Source organism: Fulmarus glacialis, unplaced genomic scaffold, assembly GCF_000690835.1.
Source record: "Fulmarus glacialis isolate BGI_N327 unplaced genomic scaffold, ASM69083v1 scaffold26368, whole genome shotgun sequence".
NCBI classification, from domain to species: Eukaryota; Metazoa; Chordata; class Aves; order Procellariiformes; family Procellariidae; genus Fulmarus; species Fulmarus glacialis.
This window is the reverse complement of record NW_009229306.1, coordinates 1-20,455: the sequence shown is the minus strand read 5'-3', so window position 1 is coordinate 20,455 and position 20,455 is coordinate 1. Positions and strand designations below refer to the sequence as shown.

At 51.1% G+C, this 20,455-nt stretch overlaps 1 protein-coding gene across 1 annotated transcript in view; it reads left to right on the top strand.

The window, feature by feature from the left end:
* DCPS (decapping enzyme, scavenger) overlaps positions 1-16,754 on the top strand; it is a gene marked incomplete at its 5' end in the record, with an annotated part of 17,017 nt that extends 263 nt beyond the window's left edge. Inside the window, 4 exons of the mRNA XM_009583827.1 lie at positions 7,854-7,999; positions 11,423-11,536; positions 15,264-15,374; positions 16,310-16,754. Of these exons, the coding sequence (XP_009582122.1) occupies positions 7,854-7,999; positions 11,423-11,536; positions 15,264-15,374; positions 16,310-16,576 (638 nt within the window). The remainder of the gene's footprint in view (positions 1-7,853; positions 8,000-11,422; positions 11,537-15,263; positions 15,375-16,309) is intronic.
* Between the last annotated feature and the right edge of the window lie 3,701 nt (positions 16,755-20,455).

Below are 20,455 nucleotides of genomic sequence, written 5' to 3'. Positions count from 1 at the left end.
CCGTGACCGCCCGGGGGGGGGGGGGGGGGCGAGACAGGCCAGTGCCGCTGCCGAACCCGACCACGCCGCCCCCGTTGTGGTTTGGCCGACAGCAGCAGACCTGGCCGAGGTGGGGAGATCGGTGGATTGTTACCGCCCTGAAGGTGACATCTTACTCCCGAGGCTTTGTATGCTGCCTTGTTTCACCCCCTTTTCCCTGCACTGTCAGGCACCTAGCTCAGCTGACGAGTAGCTGGCTGTTAAATGGCCCTCACTTGATGACTTGCAATCATCTGTGCCTTGATTTAAAGAAGGACTTGTGGGTCTGAAAGCTTTCCTCGTGTTTTTTTTTTCAGTGATGTCAGTTAATCTGGTAAGATGTTGTCTCTCCTCATAAGGTTTACCTTGAAAACAATCTCTGCAGAGCACGTGTCAGCTTCTTCTCATTCCAGGGTATCATCTCATGTGCTTTATTTTTGTTGCCCGATGTCGCCTGGTAAGGACAGACGGTAGCGCGTTTGCAGAGGGGATTTAAATGCTGGTAACCTCGAGTGCCTGGGGCAGACGGGCACCTGGCCTCTGGCTTTCAAGCCTCTCCCTGCTGATTTCACACATCTGTGTGTTATGAAACCTGATTAATAACTGAGTATGACGAGGTCAGATGAGCGGGTTGGAGAGCTTCAGTGGAAGGCTGTCATCCTGCGAGATGGATTCTTGTCATGGTGGAAAGGCGTCCTGCGATGGCGGCGCTCTGCAGCCGCCGCTGCAAAGCAGGGCTGCTCTTTCGGCAGGCTGGGCACTTCGATTTAATGGTGGTATGTGTTTAAATTCTTAGCGTCCACACTTCCATAAGCACAGTGATAGCCAAACAGGTTTAACAGAGTCAAAATTAATCGGAGCGATAGCCTTAAGTAAGAAGTTGTTGTGGTCCTGAATTACATTTTCGGGATGTTTGATGTACTTTCCTGAAAATGCTCCTATTTTAGCGCTGTTGCCATGGTGTAGGAGGAAGCGCTGCCTGGCTTTGGGAGCTCGCGAGTTGTGCAAAGCTGCTCTTGTCCTGTCGAGGACTCAAAATCAGAGGTTTCAGCGTTACAACGGCACATTTCAATGGCAGGAAAACACCGTGACACCGCGGTTGTTGCGGATGCCCTGTGTGGGAAGATGTTAAAGCTATGCTTCGTCGGCTGGAAAGACTCCTGCGTGGGCGCCCGCTGCGTTTGAGGCTCGCAGCGACTTGCAGCGATTCCCACGAGGTGGCATTGCAAGACTAAAATCCCCTGGGCCGCTCCGGTGCTGGCATTTGACATCCTCGTAGCACTTTGCTGCAGCGCTATATAACTCCATCGTTACTCCGATAGCAACATTTTTTATTTAATTTAAGATTTGCCAGGTGTGAAACACCTCACCAGGGTGAAAAGGCTGTTAAAGGGTCACTGGTCTCTCTCAGTGCTGCGCAGGGTCCTGCTTTTTCTGAGAGGCTAGAGCAAAACTGGGTGAATCTGGGTCTTCTCATGTTTCTGCCCCTTAGTTAAACTATATCCTCGCTCGGGTTGTTTCTGCCCCGCGTAGCCACGTTTGTTTCACGTGTGGCTGGACCAAACCTGCTGTGCTTTTGGATGAGTGTTAGTGCCGTTCCTCTTGCAGGTTTGAATGGGGAAAAAGCCTCTGGCTTCCTTCTGCTGAAGTTTATCTTTTTAATTACTTTAAAAATTGCCTTTAAAAGGCAGGTGTTGCAGAAACGTTACTCTGCGGTGCATCTTTGCTTCCCAGCCCTCTCCTTGGCATCGCTGTGCTTGCTCTGGATGTTGGGCAGGAGACGTGTCGGGGACTGTGGACCCCGGTGCTGCCCTCCAGGCTCCCCAGCTCTGAGCGAGGAGGCTTCTTCCTTCGAAAAAATTTAGAGCCAAATAGCTGGGTTTGTGGGCATGTTGCGTGAGCCGCTGGCGGGCAGCTGGGCTGGCACCAGAAGAAACGCTTGCGTGCATCAGGAGGGGAAGGAAATTGCCCTTTTGAGCCGAGTCATGGCCCAGGGAGGGAGTTGATGTGAGGAATGCAGCTCATAAATCTAAAACGAAGGAGGAGAAATTTCCTGTAAGGCTGCAGACAATGTCAAGGCTTTTGAGAAATTCCTGGACGTCGAGTGATCGTCAAGCGAGCCCTCGCACGGGGTCTATCTCAGTCTCTTAGTTGCAGGATTAGAGAAATACAGGGTTTTATCTCCTGGCGCTTGCAGGTTTACACCTGGTTAATGTGATGCGGTAAAAGTGTTTTGCAGAAAAGGTCAAACTTTGGCATTAAGCAGTTCCTTTGAAAAGTCGCGGTGTCCCGCAGAAGAGGAATTCACCTCGGGGATTTCACAGCATCCGCGGCCAAGCCCCGCACGCTCAGCTTCTCGCTTTCTGAAGGTAAGGTAAACCTCCGCACCGAGGAAATCGCGACCGCAGGTGACTCGCGACATTGGGTGCGTTGATGGCGTGAGGAGCTGCCTCCGGGTCCCTCCGCTTTTTTTTTGAAGCGCGTTTCTCAATGCCGCCTTTGTGGTCTGAAGTCCCCCCGGGGGTGGGGGGGCTCTTCGTTCAGCTGGAGTTTCTTGAGAGCTGAAAGTGGGTATTTTCTTCACCCTCTCCCCGCCTCCTCGTTCAAGTGAGTCGGATGCTGTTCCCTGCCTGGAGTCAAGCTAGCACAGGCCCCACGCGATGAAAGCTTGTTTTGTCTTGGTGGTAAAAGAGCCTGCGAGGCTGGGCCAGTCACTTTGTTTGCGTGGTGAAGGCAGAGAAAGGGAGGCCAAAAGAAGCACGTTACCTGAGCAAACGACTCCTTTCTGCCCTGGGAAGAGGAATTTCGCTCTGCTGCTGCTTAAAGATGAGATTTTTAGGGCTGAGAGCACACCGGTGTGGGGATGCGTGAAGACCAGAGGCCCTCATCTGTGTCTTGCTTGGCTCATCGGTTTTACTGGCCACTAGGAGAGACGTGTCAAGGCTAAAATGGGAAATAACATTTGCAAACTGGCTCAAAAATGGTCAGAGTTCATCTGAAGGGCAACCCAAAACCACCTGACTAAGGAGAGGGAAATTTGTGAGCGAGTTTGCGAGGAGGAACGGTGTTAGAGAGCGTGCCCTCTGATCGTAACTGCCCTGCTAACAGCAAAGGCAGGCCTGTGTGACTTATTTTAAGGCCAGTTGCTGGATGTTGCCTAGATTTAAGAGGCAGCTTATGCCTAAAGGTGTGGAGGAAGCCCCAGCTCTGGGACTCTCCTTTGCAGGGAGAGCGAGGGCTGCTTTCATAGCAGGGGAAAGATTTTTTTTTTTTCTTTTTTTTTTTTTTCTTTTTTCTGCTGCCAAAGGCTTGACTGCAAAAGCCAGATGGTTCAAGCAACACGTTTCCCGATAACATCCAGCTCCTGGTGGTGCTCTCACCCGTTTAGCAAGGAGAACTTGCTGTTTCCAGCAAAAAGGAGCCTCTTCTTTCCTGGCTGCTGGGGAATGTCATGTTTCACAGCACCAAAGCCATGCCGGCATAATTCAAGGACTTTCATCAGTCCTTTAAGGAGTCTTTATTCACTGGGCATGGCTCATCCCTGCGCTGCAGGCTGAGGCTTATTAAAAATGTCTAAAAACGAGCACATCGGGAGATTCTCCGGCTCCATCTCTCTGACACAGGGTGGAGAAATTGTGGGAGAAATGGGAGAGCATGGAAGGAAAGTATTCAGTCATGCAGGAAGTGATACATATCCCTGCCTTCCCAAGCCCACAAATCGTCTGGTTTCAGGCAGCGAGGAGCTGGAGAAACTTGCACAAGCTGCACGGGGAAGGTTGGTTCGTCTCCCGGCGTTTCCACGCTCCGCCTGCCTGTGGGGCTTGCCCAGCGAACAAAACTCTTTGCATTTACACTTAAATAAAAAGCTAGAGCCTGAAGCAGCGGGAAGCGCGTGGGGTGGTTTGGGGGATGGTGGGAGGTATCACCGTGCTTTGCTCTGGTTTTTTGGGGGTTGGTAACCTGCAAATTTCCTCTTCGCCATGGCTGTTGCAGCTAGAGCCCACCGAGTCCTCCTTGAATGAGAACCAGGGGCCGGACAGCCTTGGCAGAAGTCCCCAGCAGCACGCTTGGCTTGCCCTGGCATGTGCTGGCCTCGGAGACCGTGAGCTCTTGCAAGCTTTATCCTTTTCTTTTGTGCTTTTATTTCATTCAATAACGAGAGCCCCAGATGTCCGAGGCAAAGCCGCGGTCCTACCTGGTTGGGTGGGGGGTTAAAATTAGGCGTTCCCCTGCGACTGCTGCGCAGTTGTGATCATAAACCCAAATAAACTCTGTTAATAAAGCAGGGGGAGGTTGTGCATCATTATATTTAGTTAGGGCTGCGTGGAAGGAGATACCAGACGATGGGAAGACAATGCAGAGCTGTGTGCAGCAGGAAAGAGGCTTGCAGAGTAAAGGAAAACTTGTAAGAGTGCAAATGCGACTTTCTCTGCTGTTTCCCGGCACCTTCCTGCACCTGACGATTGAGTTGATTAGGCAGATTATAAGCCAAAGCTCAGCTTCTTACGACCAAAGGGAGGAAAAAGCTCCCCTGTCCAGGGTTGTTCCTGCCCTGCGTGCTTCTCTCGGCTCCCCGGCATGTTTAAATCTATTTAAAACAAAACTACAGCGGTCTGTTTTAATGTTGCTGAGTGGGACGGGAGAAGCGAGCGCGAGGCATCTCAGCTGGCCTCTCCTCACCGTTTGCGCCGGTTTGGAATTCGACGTGCCGAGCTGGAGGGGGATTTTGGCAGAGCCTGGGGACAGCGCGGCGTGGAAGGGGGACGAGGCATCGCTAGCAAGCCTGGAGTGCACTTTTTTACGTGCGTGAGCTCTCTCTGTCTCCTTCCCCTCTGCGACATGTAGCTGTCCTGCGCTGTAGGGAGGATGGGGTGATGTGTTTCGTCCTCTCCTCCTGGCGACAACTGCCTTCAGCCCTTTTTTCCGTAAGTTCCCCAAATTGAGCTGGTGTTTTGTTTGTCGTGTCTTGGGTTGGTTTTTTTTCACTCTAGTTTTTAGCAGGAGAGGGGAGAAATCGTTTGGTTTCTGGACAATCTGAGCTTCCTTTTCTCCTGGACAGGGAAACAACGGTGCGGTGTATCCCCTCAAACACCCTTCGCAGGGTGAATTGCTGTATCAGTTGTTCTCTACCATCGCAGGACCTCTGCCTCATGCTCATCCGGGTGCCTTCAATTAAACCTCCTTTTTTATAACCTCCAGTTAATTGACGGTCAGTCCTGACTTCCAGAATAAACCACAGGCGTTTCGTGGTGTCCCTGGGCTGGCGTTCAGGAACACGCCGGCTGATGTGACTCAGATGCGAGCGGAGACAATCCCTGACCCTTCAGCGAGCTTAAAAACCCACATCACGTGTCCAGCGGTTCTTTACCCCCGTTTCCAGACCAGGGTAGGTTTCGGCTGCCCCACGGCGTACATCATTCTTTAACGCACGTGGAGTCTGCCAGGAGCGGGGCGGCTTTTGAAATGGAGCATGAACACGGCCCGTCGCCAGCAATGGAAAGATTTCGTGTCAAGCCTGGTCTTGCCGTGGATGTTTCCTGCGGCTGAGACTTTGCATCCCGTGTGCGGGCTCCTAACGATAGTCAGGTTCTGAGCATTTATCAAACAGCTTCTCTGGCCATAGTGATTTATGCTAATTAGCATTGCTGGGGCATTTCAGGGTTGATGAGACCTCTAGAAGGGAAATAATCATTAGCGAACCACAGCCTCTCCCCTCCCTCCTCTTCCAAACATCTGCTGCGCGACCGCAGCTGCACATTAAGGATTTCTCTGATCTTGCGTTTGGTTTTAAAGTATCCGAAGTGGCTCTCCCCACCAAGAGCAGCCACCCCCCAATTTGGGGAGGTGCCTGGAGAAGCCGTGAAGGGTCCTCCGCAACCCCACATCCCAGGGTGTTGGTGGTTACCACCACCCCCAGCATGGATGAGTTTCTGCTGCAGTCCCTGCTAAGCCGTGAAGGGTCCTCCGCAACCCCACATCCCAGGGTGTTGCAGTTACCACCACCTCCAGCATGGATGAGTTTCTGCTGCAGTCCCTGCTCTTGTTTTGGGGTAGAAAATTAAATTCTGGAAGTTTCAGCCTGAGGCTGGATGTGGTATTTTCTTATCTTTTGCCTTTTTGTTTTCTCCCCAGCGCTTTTTAAGCGAGGAGTGGCAGAGCTACAGCCTTGTCTCTCTTTTTTTTTTTTTTTTCTTTTTTTGCTATTACATCATCCCACTAGAAGTGCTAATCGAGTCCTGGAAAACAACCTTGTTTGAACATGTGTATGGTGGGAATCAGACCAGACTGCCCTTGTGGTTTGCATTTTCATATTTCATGTTACCAGCATTTTCCTGTGGATTTCATTAAGCTGGGTTTGGCATGAAATGAAAAGGCAGAGTCTCCCAGCTTGTGCAGCGCCGACCTTAAAAAAAAAAACAAAAAACAACACCCCAGAAACCAGAAAACTAAAAAAAATATAAAAAGAACCACCCTAAATCCTGGCTTTAGGAACGAATAGATATTTATATTCGGTGTCTGGCTAGCATATAAAGCGTGAAACACAACTGTTTGGTACCCCGGTGAGTGTGCAGCCCATGGTTTTTGTGACCGTGGCAAAGCTTGGGCACAAGCTGGGGTGTTTGCAGTGCCCCGGCCGCTTGCTTGGGTCCGATCTGCTCGGGGTTTGTCCGGGCTCGTGTGGGGCTGCGTTCACACCCCCCCCTTTTCTTCCCTGGGCCACTTGTTGATCTCTATTGAAATCACTTTCTGCTAATATCTTTGATGGTGACTCTTTAAGCGGCCTCTAAATCACTCATTCGCGACAGCTCGCAGGGTTTTTCTCCTTCTTGCGTTAGGCTTCGTAGCAGCTCTCCGTTAGCTGGGAAGGCGGAGGCACTGCTGGTGCCCTTGGAGTTGTGGCAGGCTCTTGTATCGCACGTCTAATCTTGGCCAAAGAGGGATATTTTCCAAGTGTTCTACAGCTGCGGGTAAGATCTACTGGTGCCGAGGTCAAAGCCGCCAGGTTGACGAGGTGCGCGCTTGCATCCTGGTTAATGCCACAGAAACTACACAGCGAAGTTTTAATCTCAAGCTAAACAGAAATTGTTTTCCTTTTGCTCGAGTAAACAGCTCAATGCGCTTTGTTTGTCGGCGGGCGCGGGGGAATCGGCCAGCCCTCTTCCCTCGGCTCATCCCGCGCCGTGTTAACCCATCAGCCTGTGGTGTTTGCTCCGGACCCGTCCCTGTGCCCTTGAGCTCTTTGCCTCCTGTGCTCGGAGCCGGAGGCCCAGCGTCCTGACGGAAGAGCTCTGGGAAGGAGCTGCTCCTCGTGCCAGCCCCAGCGCGGCCCCACTGCTCGCAGCTCACACGACGCCTTGTTTCGTGGCTGGAGAAAGTTGCTGGGTGCTTGCTCGATAACATCCCGTGAGCTTCGGATTTAAATGTGAGGAAGATGCGTCTCTGCCCCCAGGCTTGTGTTTCTGTCCTGGTTGTTGACTGCACGTAAGCTTTTCCCTGGGAGCCCCAGCTCTGCCCCGATGTTGCTGATATTCCTGAAAGAGCGAGTGTGGGAAAGAAACCTTTCAGACAGCGAACTCCTCCACCTGAACTGGAAAGACAGGCCCTGGCTGTGTTGTCGGCTTATCCTTCCTCGAGAAAAGCAGCAGCAGCCCGAGAGGTTAAAGCACTTGTTTGCTTTCCACGTCCATTCTCCCCCACCCTGCTATTTTAGCAGTATCTTTTAAAAATGTGTTAGTGTGGCATTTATTAGAAGGGAAAACAGATTTATCGGGGACTGAAGGAAGTAATGTGGGTTTCGTCTGTGATGGTAACTCTGTAAACATGTTTGTTTCTAGAGATAAAAACCACAGTGGTGTACCCCGCCACGGAGAAACACCTTCAGAAGTATCTCCGTCAAGAAGTGCACCTCATCCGTGAAACCTGGGAGGATTACAAGAACATAACGCTGCCCTTCATCCAGTCCCAGAGCTTCAGCATCCAGGTATGGGTACCACTGCTTCCCCTCTGCAGAGATGGATGTCTTTTGTCTCCTCCAACACGCGGGGCTGTCAAATGTCTCCTCCGAAGCCCAGGTCGGAGGCAGAAGAGTCGGGAGTGCTCTGCCCCCGTCTCCCTGTTGGTTGTTCGTCAGCGTGTTGTCAGCTCCGCCGTACTGCACCCTCTCGTCTGGCTGGGCAACCTGCTTCTCAGACACGACCAGATTATTTCTGCTAGTCCTGAGTTGCGATGCTGCCTGCTTTGCGGAACGCATCCCCTTATCTGTCGGACTTTCTTGAGGCTGTCTGACCTTTGGGGTAAGCTCAGCGATGCTAAACGGGGCTCTCTTTCTCCCCATCCTTCTGTCCTCTGGGGCATCCGTCTCCATCTTTGCAGAAAAACATTTGCCTTGGAGGTGTACCTGAAGTCGCCTTTCTCAAGGTTTCTGGAGACTTTCTGTGCTGGGGCGTTCCTCCTCCTTTCCGAGGGTGCCTCCCTGGGCGTTGGTGGAGTTCGCTGGGCTTTTTAGGAGTCTCTTGGGTGTTGTGGAAATGGAAAGGCACAGATTGCTCTTGGAGTCCTGCATCACAACTCACTCTTCAGGCTTTGCCTACAGCTACTCTGCCTTTCAGCCCTTCGGTCCATGGCGAAGCTGTACTTTTAGTGTTGTTCTTGCCCCAGGCAGCAGCAATGGACTTTTTTCCTTTTTACATCCCTTTTGACCGTTCCTCTCTCTATCTTTCTTCTTTAGAGACCAAAGGAACACAAGTCTGTAGGGACCAATTCATGCCAGCCCGGGCAGAAGCGGGGGGATAAAACAAATCCTGGGTCTGCTGAGGCTATCTGTTAAAAATAAACTCCAAAAGCCAATCAACCACAGGCCTTGGCTATCCCCCCCACCTCTTTCCTGCTGCCTGAAACAGCAGCAGAACGGTTAACAGGGTTTGCTGTTGCAATGTCTGTTTTCTAATGGCTTGCAGATGAACGTGAATCCTGCTTTCTGCGACTCGTCCCAGAAGGCACCTTGCAAGCTGCAGTGTGCGCTCAATTATTCCTCGCCCGCCTGCTTTTCTTTGCTCCGTCGTTCAGCTTTCTCGCCGGCAGCCAGGCTGCAACACCAGTAACATACAGGCGGCATTTATTAGCTGGAGAAAGACAAGAGCATGTTTCCACCAGGCAGCAACCCGCACGGATGTTTTCTCCGTGCTTTTGCTCCGAAGGCTGTTAGGTTTCCTGGTGTAGCAGCTGCCTTCAGAAGTTGCTTGAGCTCGCTCTCTCTGCCTTTTCCACCAAACGCTCGCGAGCTGATTTCTGTACATGGAAACATATTGCTGGTGACCATCAGGAGCATCTGCCAAGAGATCTTGGTCAGCACGGTCAGTCCTTGACCTCTGTGATCTGATAATGGAGTTTCTTGTCTTTATCTAACTGGTTTTGACGAGCGGAAGGGGAAATGTGAAGGGTAACAGAAATATCGGCAGACTACAGAAGCGGCTCTATTTTCTGCTGGAGGATGCAAATTGTGGATGCTTTCAGTATAATCGTTTTATTGTGGTGCCAGGCTCTGGACATGTGTTGTCCTTGCTGGGCTTGTGCTGGAAACAGCAAGAGCAGTCAGCTGGTGACCTGCCCATCACGTGAGGCAGCGGTGGGTTTAAAATTCAGCTCGTCTGATCGGTGAACTTATTTAGGGCACTGATAGCTTGGCACTTGTGAAAAGAGCAGGCATAAGAAAAAAAACAAAGGGCAAACGTTCATTTTTTTGAGCTTCCTGCCCTGCTTTTCTTCCAGGGTCACAGAGCACAGCGATCTTGTGCTGTGCTTTCCAAAATCGCTTTGAGAATCTAATCTTCTCTAAGATATTGTTGCTAAGAAGACCAAAAATCTAAGCAAAAATAAAACCAGATCAAGGGCAGAAAGGTTTGTTTGTCTCCAAGGATATACTCAGGTCAGTTCACAATGATCCTAAGTTTTGATTGGATTAATTAAACTCCTGGCAAGGAGTTCCCCAAAAGGTCTGTCTTTTTTATCTTGAGTGTCTGGCGTGCACAGCATCCACTGACCCAGCTTGCTCGGTGTGTCTGCGAGACTGGCCGCATCTTCCCTACCCACCTGGGGCAAAATGTTTCATACCTAAATTTGATGGGGAAAATGATGTTTCAAAATGGTTTCAGCTTTTAAGCCCTAGCCATCTTCTGCTTGCCTTGTCTTATCTTCTATGGACCTGGCCAGGGACTCCCCTGGCAGTCCAATACTTAAGATAGTTAGAGCACAAATTGCATTGTGGAGGTGTAAAGAAGAATGCTCAAGCTCAGGTTGGTAGCCAGGAAAAGCAAAGGTGCTTTCTACTCGTCTTATTCTGTCGCTTATCCCAGGTCTCTTCCATTTCGTAGCTGAAATTTGTCTCTGGATGGTGCTTTGCTTTGAAGGAGGAGCGCAGGGGGGATAACCGGAGCAGGGATTACAGGCAGTCTGGAGGCTGAAGCTTTAAATATAGAGGAAGAAGAGCGGCGAGCTGTTTTCTAATCAGCCAGGAAACCAAGAGATGTGCATTGCCCAAGAAAACACAGGCTTTTCGTATTCGCCCAGCGAGTGCTGGCTGCCAGCAGCCGGAGCCGCATCCAACCTCGGGCTCGCAAGCAATCTGCTCCTTCCTTTCTGAATAGGAAAAATCAGCCGAGTTCCCTCCCAGACCTAGCCGTAAAGGTTTCGGCGCAGCCCGGGAGGTAAAAAGGTGCAAAGAGCCCTGCGGTGCTGCGAGAGGCATCTGCTGAGCCCCACAAGAGCTGGCTTCCACTGCTGCCCGCCTCGCCGGGGTCTGGCGTGCTCCGGGTTGCTTGTGTTGGTGGCTGATCTGTCTGAATGCCTGTACCTGTCCATTGCCAACCGGTGGGAGCACGGAGGAGGGATGCCGCTGCCCCTTTTAGTGCTTGCAGCAGCTCCATCTCCGGCCACGTAAAGCAGCCAGGTCTGGTTTATTGCTAGATCCCATCGGGCAGAATGATCTCCAAATCCTCTTAGGGGCAAATGCAACTATTTCTACACGGGGCTAAACCATCTCTGTTCAATACCTTGTCTCCAGCTGTGGCCAGTTCTTAATACTTGAGAGGAAAACAAAAATCACTGAATAATTTAGCTAGCCGGCAGCGCAGTGCCATGCAGCAAGATCAGGAGGGTATCTTTTCACTGAAGTGCTCATAATAGCCTGGAGTTTGTTGTTGGAGTGTTTTATGCATAATTAACGACAAATGTTATCAGCCGTGAAATTATTTGGTCATCTTAAAATCAAGTTATTGCTTTTTTTTTTTTTTTTTTTTAATATTCTACTTGCAGCGAATATGCACTAATCCATGAGCTTGGGCTAAATGTGCCTGAGGTGTTGGGTTTTTTTCTCTGCTGGTTTATAAATTGCGTATTTCTCTTTCAGTGGGTGTATAACATCTTGGAGAAGAAAGCTGAGGCCGATCGAATCATCCATGAAAACCCAGATCCTTGCAATGGCTTTGTTTTAGTTCCAGATTTTAAGTGGAATCAAAACCAGGTTTGTTTGTTCCTCTTATCTTTGAAGGGATGCTGCTTGGCGGAAGGTAATCCAGAGGAAATGTCCACTTTCGTGCTACTAATAGCACTCTAATGAAAGTTTTAGTAGGGGAATGTGTCCTTCCTGTTCACACTGTCGTTAAGTGATGATATTGCCAGGGCCTTTTATCACGTGCTAATTGTGGACGCTGCAAAACGCAGGCTGTTCTCACTGCTGCTGAGCGATTTATTTATTAGCTTCGCTTTCTCTTTCCTGTATTAGCCCAAATGTTGTTGTGATGTGTTTGAACCTAAATCCAGCTGCGTATTTGTTCATAAAAAAGAAAAAAATAATTAAGGGTTTGGTTTTTTGGGGGTTTTTTTTTGGGTTTTTTTTTTTTTTTTTGCAAGCCTCGACTTTAGGTGCAAACTGGGCAGATGTGTTGTCCTTCGATTGCTGCAGTTAACTCTCCTCCACAAAATATTAAACAGATGGTCACTAGCTTATGAGCAGCGGCTTAACCCCTCGTGGGAGTGGCCACTCGTTGAAACGCAGAGGTTTTTAAGCCCAGGCTGTAATCCTAAATTGAGTGGCTCATTATTTCCTTGGGCTCTGGCTCCTTTTCGTGCTGTACTTCTGGGGATGTGCCTGGGGAGGTGAAACTCCACACGTGCAGCCCTTGAAGTTGGTGGAGTCAAAAAAAAAAAAGTCCCCTTTGTATTTCTGATCCTCAAAGTGCTTCTGCAGGTGCTGGGGAGGGGGAAGTTACCATATGATTAAAACTTAAAAATGGGAACTAAAAACTAAAAAAAAAAATTGGAACACAAGCCTGCTCGTGGGCAAGACTATTCTGTATTTCTGTGCTGGAAGCACCTATTTCTGGTCTGGTGCTGAGTCGCCTGGTGGAATGACTTGGGGAGGACAGGTGAGTAAGTCACTGCAGGGTTGTCTCCGGTCACCATGAATTCCTTGCACGTCAGCTACTCCAAAAATCCCTTGTCAAGCTGCGATGGGGTAACCAAGCTCGAATCTCCCGCTTGTTCACTGGGAGGTGTGACCTTCCTGGAGAGACTTTGCAAAGCAGGTGATACACGGCAAGCTTGCAGTCGTGCTTACGCCGCCATGCCCTGTTCAGCGTCCTTTACTTTCAGGGTGGCAATATTTAGGGATCCTAAAAAGTGCAACGCGCCGTCCCTTTCCTCCCTCCGAGCAAAGCCTCGGTGTAAATCCTCGCTCGCCGCAACCAAGCTTCGCAACTCACATCAGGATTGGAGACGGATGAGCTAAAAATTGCGCTTTAGCTTTCTCTGGAGACCTGTTGTATCCACATCTTGCAGCTAGCATGGTCAGGCAGCGCTCAGATGGTAGGATTTGTCTTTAGAGGAGGTTTCCCCATGCTGCTGTCACCTCTTGGTATGCTGAACAGGATCATCTTGATTTCTTCCCAACGGCTGCTGTCTGCAACAAAAACGCCGTCATCCCTGGGGCTATCCGGGACCTTCGCTTCGCCTGTCTCTTTCCCAGGCAGGCGAGCCAGCATCCCAGCGAGGGCTGTCGACTTCTGCCTTTCAGCCAAGGAATTTCTTCTTGGCTGTGGGTGACGCCGAGCCAGAGCTGATCCCGGTCCCTGCCTGTGAGCACCGGTTCTTTCTGCTGCGTCCCACCAAACAGGCGAGGCTACTAAATTAAATTAGCGAAGTGAGACAGAGCTCCTAGCAGGGCTCTCCGAGCCTCCCCTTAGAAATCCTTTCAGCAGCATCGCCTTGCACTAGCTTAGCCTCTTGCCTGCAAATGCTACGAATTCACCTGTAATTATTTCAGGTTGATTGACAAGAGGAAAATTTCTCATTTGCATCGTGAAGTCTGCACGCTTGCTGCCAGCCTCGACCTTCTGGGTGCTGCGTCAGCTCCTGCTGCCCAACCTTGATAGTGGTTTGAGTTGGTTTCTCAGGGATTTTTTTTTTTAAATTTTTTTTTTTTTTTTGGTGTGGGTTTTTTTTTTTCCACTTCTTTTGAGTTGGTTTCAAACCCGCAGGAGCCCCGAGGCGTTGCCTGAAACGATGCCCGGCATGACATCATTCGGGGCCTTTTTAGCAACAGGCTTATTTGTTTCAAACAGCAACATGCAGATGTTGTTCTAAGGAGAAGAGATGTTTGCTTTTCCTCCCGCCAGCCAGCCCTGATCTGAAGAGGACAAGCTGATACGCCGTCTTTTTCTGGAGCTGTGCACAGGCTGCTTTGGGAATCAAACCGAACCATCAGCATCGCTGTGCTGGCTGGGTGCAAATAGCAGCTTCATGTTTTGAGAGCCCCGAGACAGGGTCCCGAGAGCATCTTTTGGCACAAGCATCTGTTTCCAAATAGCCAGATGGGTTTCTCACAGCCCTGAAAAGATCTGCTGGGTCTCGAGTATCTAAACCCTTTGCTTGGCAGTGTTTATATTAGAAAGCCACTAACTGAGCTGAAAGAGACGGGGATTTTTTTTTTTTTTTTTTTTTTAAGTGTAATGATCCACCACGACCCTATGTCTTGTTAAACATTGAATTCGGTAAGTGCTTCAGGAGATGCCAAAGGTCTGGCTGAGAGCTGCTGAACGGACGTATTTTACTGCACCGGGGTTGTCCGGTGAGTGATTAGGTCTTGAAAATAGTTATTTATAGAACTGGTGCGACTGGAAAGTGGCCGGCTATTTGCACAGTGGAAATATAGGAAGCTTTTCACTCGGAAAAATCTCCGGTCGCAGTTTTGGCCGCTGCGATTCACTGTAAATCCTCGTCTGAGCGTGGAGATAAACCGTTCGCTTGCTCTGCGGAAAAGGCCATGCTCGGCGCGGCGTCTGTGCGTGGGGGGTGCTGGCAGACCCCACTTTTTTTTTTTTTTTTTTTTTTGAAGTGTAATGATCCACAACCCTATGTCTTGTTAAACATTGAATTCGGTAAGTGCTTCAGGAGATGCCAAAGGTCTGGCTGAGAGCTGCTGAACGGACGTATTTTACTGCACCGGGGTTGTCCGGTGAGTGATTAGGTCTTGAAAATAGTTATTTATAGAACTGGTGCGACTGGAAAGTGGCCGGCTATTTGCACAGTGGAAATATAGGAAGCTTTTCACTCGGAAAAATCTACGGTCGCAGTTTTGGCCGCTGCGATTCACTGTAAATCCTCGTCTGAGTGTGGAGATAAACCGTTCGCTTGCTCTGCGAAAAAGGCCATGCTCGGCGCGGCGTCCGTGCGTGGGGGGTGCTGGCAGACCCCAGAGCCGCCTGGGCTCGGGCTGGTGGGTGCCTCAGTTTCCCCCATGTGGCAGGGTGGGTGCCAGGACCTTTTCTGCCATCCTCGATCTGCGCTGGGATGACATTTTCGAGATGCTCAGGGAGGTGTGAACGTGCAAGGGAGACAGCAAGTGCCGTGTTTACGGTAGAAAAGGGTTGATCTGCCTTTAAAGCTGAGGAGATATTTGTGATGCCGCTGTTTATCGACTGGGGTGAAGCTGTCCTCTTCCATTTTTTCCTGTACAAAACCCAGTTTGTCTAAAAACGATGCTTTGAGGCGCAGCGGGTTTGTGAGCGCATCTCGTACTGGGAGATCCATACTGGATTCAACCCAGCTTGGGTGTGGGTTAAACACGACGGCAGGTAGCCCCTTATAACACAGCCTAGAAAGCTGCGGTTGGTGTGTAAGGTCCAAAGTGCTCGTGCTTCCGTCTGCTCTTTCTGTGGTCGCCTTTGTCACCGTCCTCCATCTCTCGGCAGCTGGATGACCTCTACCTGATAGCCCTCGTTCAGCGCCGGGAGGTCAAGTCGCTTCGGGACCTCACCGCTGAGCACCTCCCGCTGCTGAGGAACATCTTGCAAGAAGGCAAGGTAAGCGCGAGGCCGGTCCGATGGTGCCGTCCTGGCCTGCATGCCGCAAGGTCGCTGCCTGCGTTCTCCGGCAGCTGCCTAACCCGTGCGCAGCATCTGCGTGGGGACCAGCAACCGAGAGGTGATGATACGTCACGACCCTCTCTAGCATCTCTGCCCGGAGACCCCCGTCCCTGCTGCTCCGTCGGCACCTTCCCCCAGGGCATCGGAAAGCCGTGCCGCATTCGAGGCGTTTCAGGGGTGCTCGGTATTTCTCCGTTAGCAGTGAGCTGCAGGAGTCGAGCCCTGTCCTCCTCGTGTTGAGAACTTCCTTCCCAACCCCTTGACCGTTTTCACCGGCTGACGAGTTTTTTCCAGCCCCGTGACGGGGCGTGCTTGGTAGATGGATGCGCGATACCTTCTCTTTCCTTCACTGCGTTCGAAATTTGGAAAGTAATTGCACTGGGGAAAGCGGAGATTAATTAAGAGATTAGTCAGGGGATTGTGGCATGCTGAGCAGCGAACCAAGCCAGCGTGCCAGAGTTCGCTGTTGCTGTTTATAGCTTTAATTACACCGGCTGGTAACAGGACCCCCATAACTTGCCGAGCGAGCCGAAGCGATAAGGGTGGAAGGGAAAACGATACGAGTGGAGAGCACGTCCCGTCACGGAGGGAGAAAAGTGGGGCGGCCGGAGGCATCGCTCCATCCCTGCGGAGGCTGAAACAGAGGATGGGGAAGAGCTCTGTCCTTCCCAACTTCTCCCTCTCCCTTGCTGTGAGGATGGAGGAAGCAGAAATCACTTCTGCCTTTCTCTCCGCCTTTTGTGCCATCCGGGGATGCTCCTTTCCGTCCGTTGCAAGGTCTGTCTGTCCATGCGCTGCCTGCCCCCAGCTGCCCCGTGCCCTCGCTGCGCGTTACTAGTCCTAACGTGTGATTTTGTTTTTTTTCTTCTTAGGAGGCCGTAGCGAAGCGCTTCGGCGTGCCCGGATCCCAGCTGCGAATCTACCTGCATTACCAACCCTCCTACTACCACCTGCACGTGCATTTCACTGCCCTGGGCTACGACGCCCCGGGCAGCTCCGTTGAGAGAGCCCATCTCCTGGCAGATGTGATTGACAACCTGGCGCTGGACTCCATGTACTACCAGAAACGGGCTTTGACCTTCGCCCTTCGGGCTGATGAACTTCTGCTTAAGAAATTCCAGGAGGCAGGAAGAGTGTGAGCTGGCAGAGGCGCTTTTTGTATCTTTTTATTTTTAATAAATGCCCGTTTTCGGGGGTTTTTTTTTAAAGGTTTTGGTGCTTATGTTTTTTTAACTCTGATTTTGTACGAATTGGGGCTGACGGCCCATTGCTATGGAAACCGTTTCCTTCTGCTCAAGTCAATTAAAACATTGATTGGGTAACCCCTGTTAGCGTACTGGTTTTTACCGGGGTCGTAGGACCAGACTGGGCGCCTCTGGGATGCAGCGAGCAGAGGAGTTTGGGCAGGAGGATCTGTGTGCATCCATCTTCTCCACCCAAAAAGACAGCCCAAACAGCAGGAGGGGGTCCAAGAAAACCCGCCGTCCTCAGAAAGCTTCATTTATTTCCTACGGATTTACCCCTGGGAGCGGAATTGCAGCTTTCCTGGGGCAGGGAGGGATTTCTTGCTCCAAGTAAATCAAATGACTAACCCGAATCCTTGCCCCTCCCAGCCGGCCGGCTGCCGTGGGCTCTGAAGGCAAACGCGACCGTATGCTGCCTGATCCCCGGCCTCAGAGCCTTCACCTCTACCCTGCTAATTAGTCATATATCTGGCTTAAATGAGCTCATTTAAAAGGGCAGCCCCTCCCTGACACAGGCTTCTCAAGGTTTTGCCAGGATTCCTCAGCATGCTCATTAAAAAAAACGTAAAGAAGATTGCTCTTCTTTCTGCCAAGGCGGTGGCTCGGCAGGACAGTAAGTGCCTTCCCGCAGCTGGAGGGTCCCGGCAAAGGAGCATCCCGAGAGCCTGGATGACTTTGCTGCCACTTTCCAGCTCCAGTGAGGTTTTTCTTGCTCCGTCAGTCAGATACCAACGTCTTCCTCCCTGCCTGACTCTGTTTAAACAGTCCTCACGCCGTGACCTGGCGAGAGCTGCCCGTTGCGGTGGGAAAAACTGATTTCTGTGTACAGAGAGAGGCGTGGTCCACCGACCCAGCCATCATTTCCCCTGCGTCTTCTCTGCCGGACACCAACCTCTGAAAACTTCATGAGTTCTTGCTGCCAAAAAGGGCTCTGGTTTCTGGTCAGCCGATAACCAGGGATGTAATTGCAGGAATTATCTTGCTGGCTACCCCCGTTATTTACTGCTTTCAACACACTGGGCTCTAAGAGGGTTTGTTTTTTTTTTTTTTGCTGATGGGGGGAAAAACCAGATGTGATTTGTTGTTTGCAGGGGTGCTCGGTGTGCCACAGCGCTGCCCTGTGATGGAGTGGTCCAGAGCCAGCTGGATTGCAAGTAGCATCCCCAGAGATGCCCGGGGCTTTGTTCGGCTCATCCGATTAATAAATATTCAGGTCAGGCAGTTCCCTGGTACCTTTTAGCGGCAGGGAGAGGCAGAGCATCTGGATGCAGCCACCTTTTCTTACTTCTCTGCAAAAATGCAATACGTGGTAAGAAAGCCAGGGTAGTCTGTTAGGGGAGTCTTTCCCTCTTGTTTCAGACCTACCCATCTCCTGAGCAGAGCACATCTGGGGCCAGAGTTGATTTAGGAGCTGGGGAGGCAGTGGATCTGGAGATGATCAGCGTGGTTGGCTGTCCCCTGGCTCTTTGCATCCCTAGTTTATAAGTTGCTAAGGGCAAGGGATGAATTTTTTTCGATACCAGAGCGTTTTCTGGCCCAAGAGGGAGCTTGGTCTCCCTGGGTGAGGGAACATCACCGTTTTATGTACCCACCTAGGTCAGCCCAGGAATGGAGATGGTTAAACAACAGTTGGGACCATCCTGTCACCCAGGAAGCTTCCCTGTTCTTCAGGTATTAAAAAAACCAACTGTCTTGAAAATAGACTTTCCGAGGGCTGTGACAGACGACCGAGCAGCACATCTTCCGCAGACCATCTGTCTGCTCCCGCTGGAGGAATCGTTTCTCCTGGGAGACTAGAAAGCGTGCTGCTTGGCCATCACCCATCTCCTCTGGGAGAAGCGGGGGGGATACGTGGAGCCCAGGATGGGGGCTGTCCCTGCCTGCCCCAAGAGAAGAGGGCAGGGGGATGCGTTTTGATGGATCTTCAAAGGATTTATTGAGGTCTTGGGGCTGGGTTTGCAAAGCCAGACAGCGTTTCTAGGCTATGGGTTGAAGAAGGGTGAGCCCGAGGTGGTCGGCAGGCGGCAGGACAAAGCCGGCTTGTGCTGGGCATGAATCGCCCCATTCTTGTCCCTCTCGAGCAGATGCTCGAGGGCATCCCCCTCCTCTTTTATTAATAGATGGTGCTCGCCTGGCTCCTGCTTTGTCCTCATCACCCTTTCGGCAGCGTTTCGGCTGCGGCGTGATGGCGCGAGGCCATCCTGGGATGGCAAAACCTCTGCCTGCGCGCTTGCGGGGCAAGAGAACAGTCCCGTTCCCCATTGCTGCAGCCGGGGCATTTTCTAAACCATTTTATTGATGTGATTTCTGAATAGCTTTGGACCGGGTGATGGCATAAATTCACGTCTCGAACAGCCAGGATTTCCCCCCCCACACCTTTTCTTCTCCAAATTACTCGGCTCTCATCATGCTGAATTAATCTAACTGGCAATTTATCCTTTGTAAATTAAATATTAGGGCAGGGTGTAGTCATTAGCAATGACTAACTACCCAGCAAATGCTCGTGGCATTCTGCTAAGGCAGCAAATACGTTTCCAAAGCACGGTATTTTCTGGTGGGTTTTAAAAACGCGTCGTCTGCTGGAGCTGCGGTGGCCACTGGAAGCTCTTTGCTGGTCTTTGGGTCCACCCAAGGGGTCCCTTGGGAGATGGGTTACCCACGGAGATGTGAGTAGGCAAGGCTGGCACCCCGTACCTGCCCCGTGGATGCAGGACTGGTGCGCTCAGATGTCCTGAGGTTCGTGCGGGGTGGACACAAGCGGTGTTTGCCGCTTGGCATGGGATCACCATCGTTTCCCCAAACCTTGGTGAAGCTCAAGCCACAGCACTGAGACCTCTCGGCGTTGGAGATCCGGGCAAGGCAGCTCATGTGGGAGACGTGGAGCTGGAGCAGCTCCCCGATGCTGGGTTTGCATCTCTGCAAGGGCTTTTATTCTGCTCTCGGTCCTGGGGCTGTGGGGGGATGCTCCGGGATGGAGTCCATCACCCCCAAACGAGCCCATCCCACCATCAGCAGCGGGAGGGAGCTGGGGACCGAGAATATCCTGGGAAGCGAAGCTTTGCAGCCTCTTTTAATATTCTGTCTTGGGGGCATGGTAAAAATAGACATTTGGGATGCATTATTATTGCTGGAGTTTTATTGAACGCCGTTTATTGTTTTCAGATGCAATAAACCTAGCCGGGGAACCCAAGAGACCGAAGGGTCTAAATATCCTTCAAGCAAATCCCAGCTCCCCCCGCTGAGCTGCGGCCCCAGTAATTACCCCAGGATCATCTATGAGCTGGTGGCAATTAAAGCCTAATTACAGCAGGCTTGCCAGTCACCACGGGTAGAACTCTCTGCCCCGTTGCCTCTCTTCTTGCTGGCAAGGAAACCCCATCCTACGTAGGTTGAGGGACGAGGCGAGGATGCTCCTCAAATATTGATGCAGTTCTTCAATTAGCCTTGGCAAAACCGCAGCCATCAGCTCAACAGGTATTTTATCAATTAATATTTTTGGCGCTGGATGCCTCGATCTTCAAACAGGGCTGGTGCCCTCCAGGTTCCCTCTGTCTCTTGCTTTCCAGCCGGATAAAGCGGAATAAACTTTGCTGCCTTCAGCAACGAGCTGCCTCCACCGGAGCCAATATTTCACGTTATTTCCTATTTAAAAATCAGCGTTAATATCGCTAATTATCTCACGGCTTGGCAAAAACCCACCCCAGCGCCGGAGGGATGGATTTAGAAATAAAAACCTCGAGGGGGTCGGCTGCTGATTTTGTGTATGATGGGATG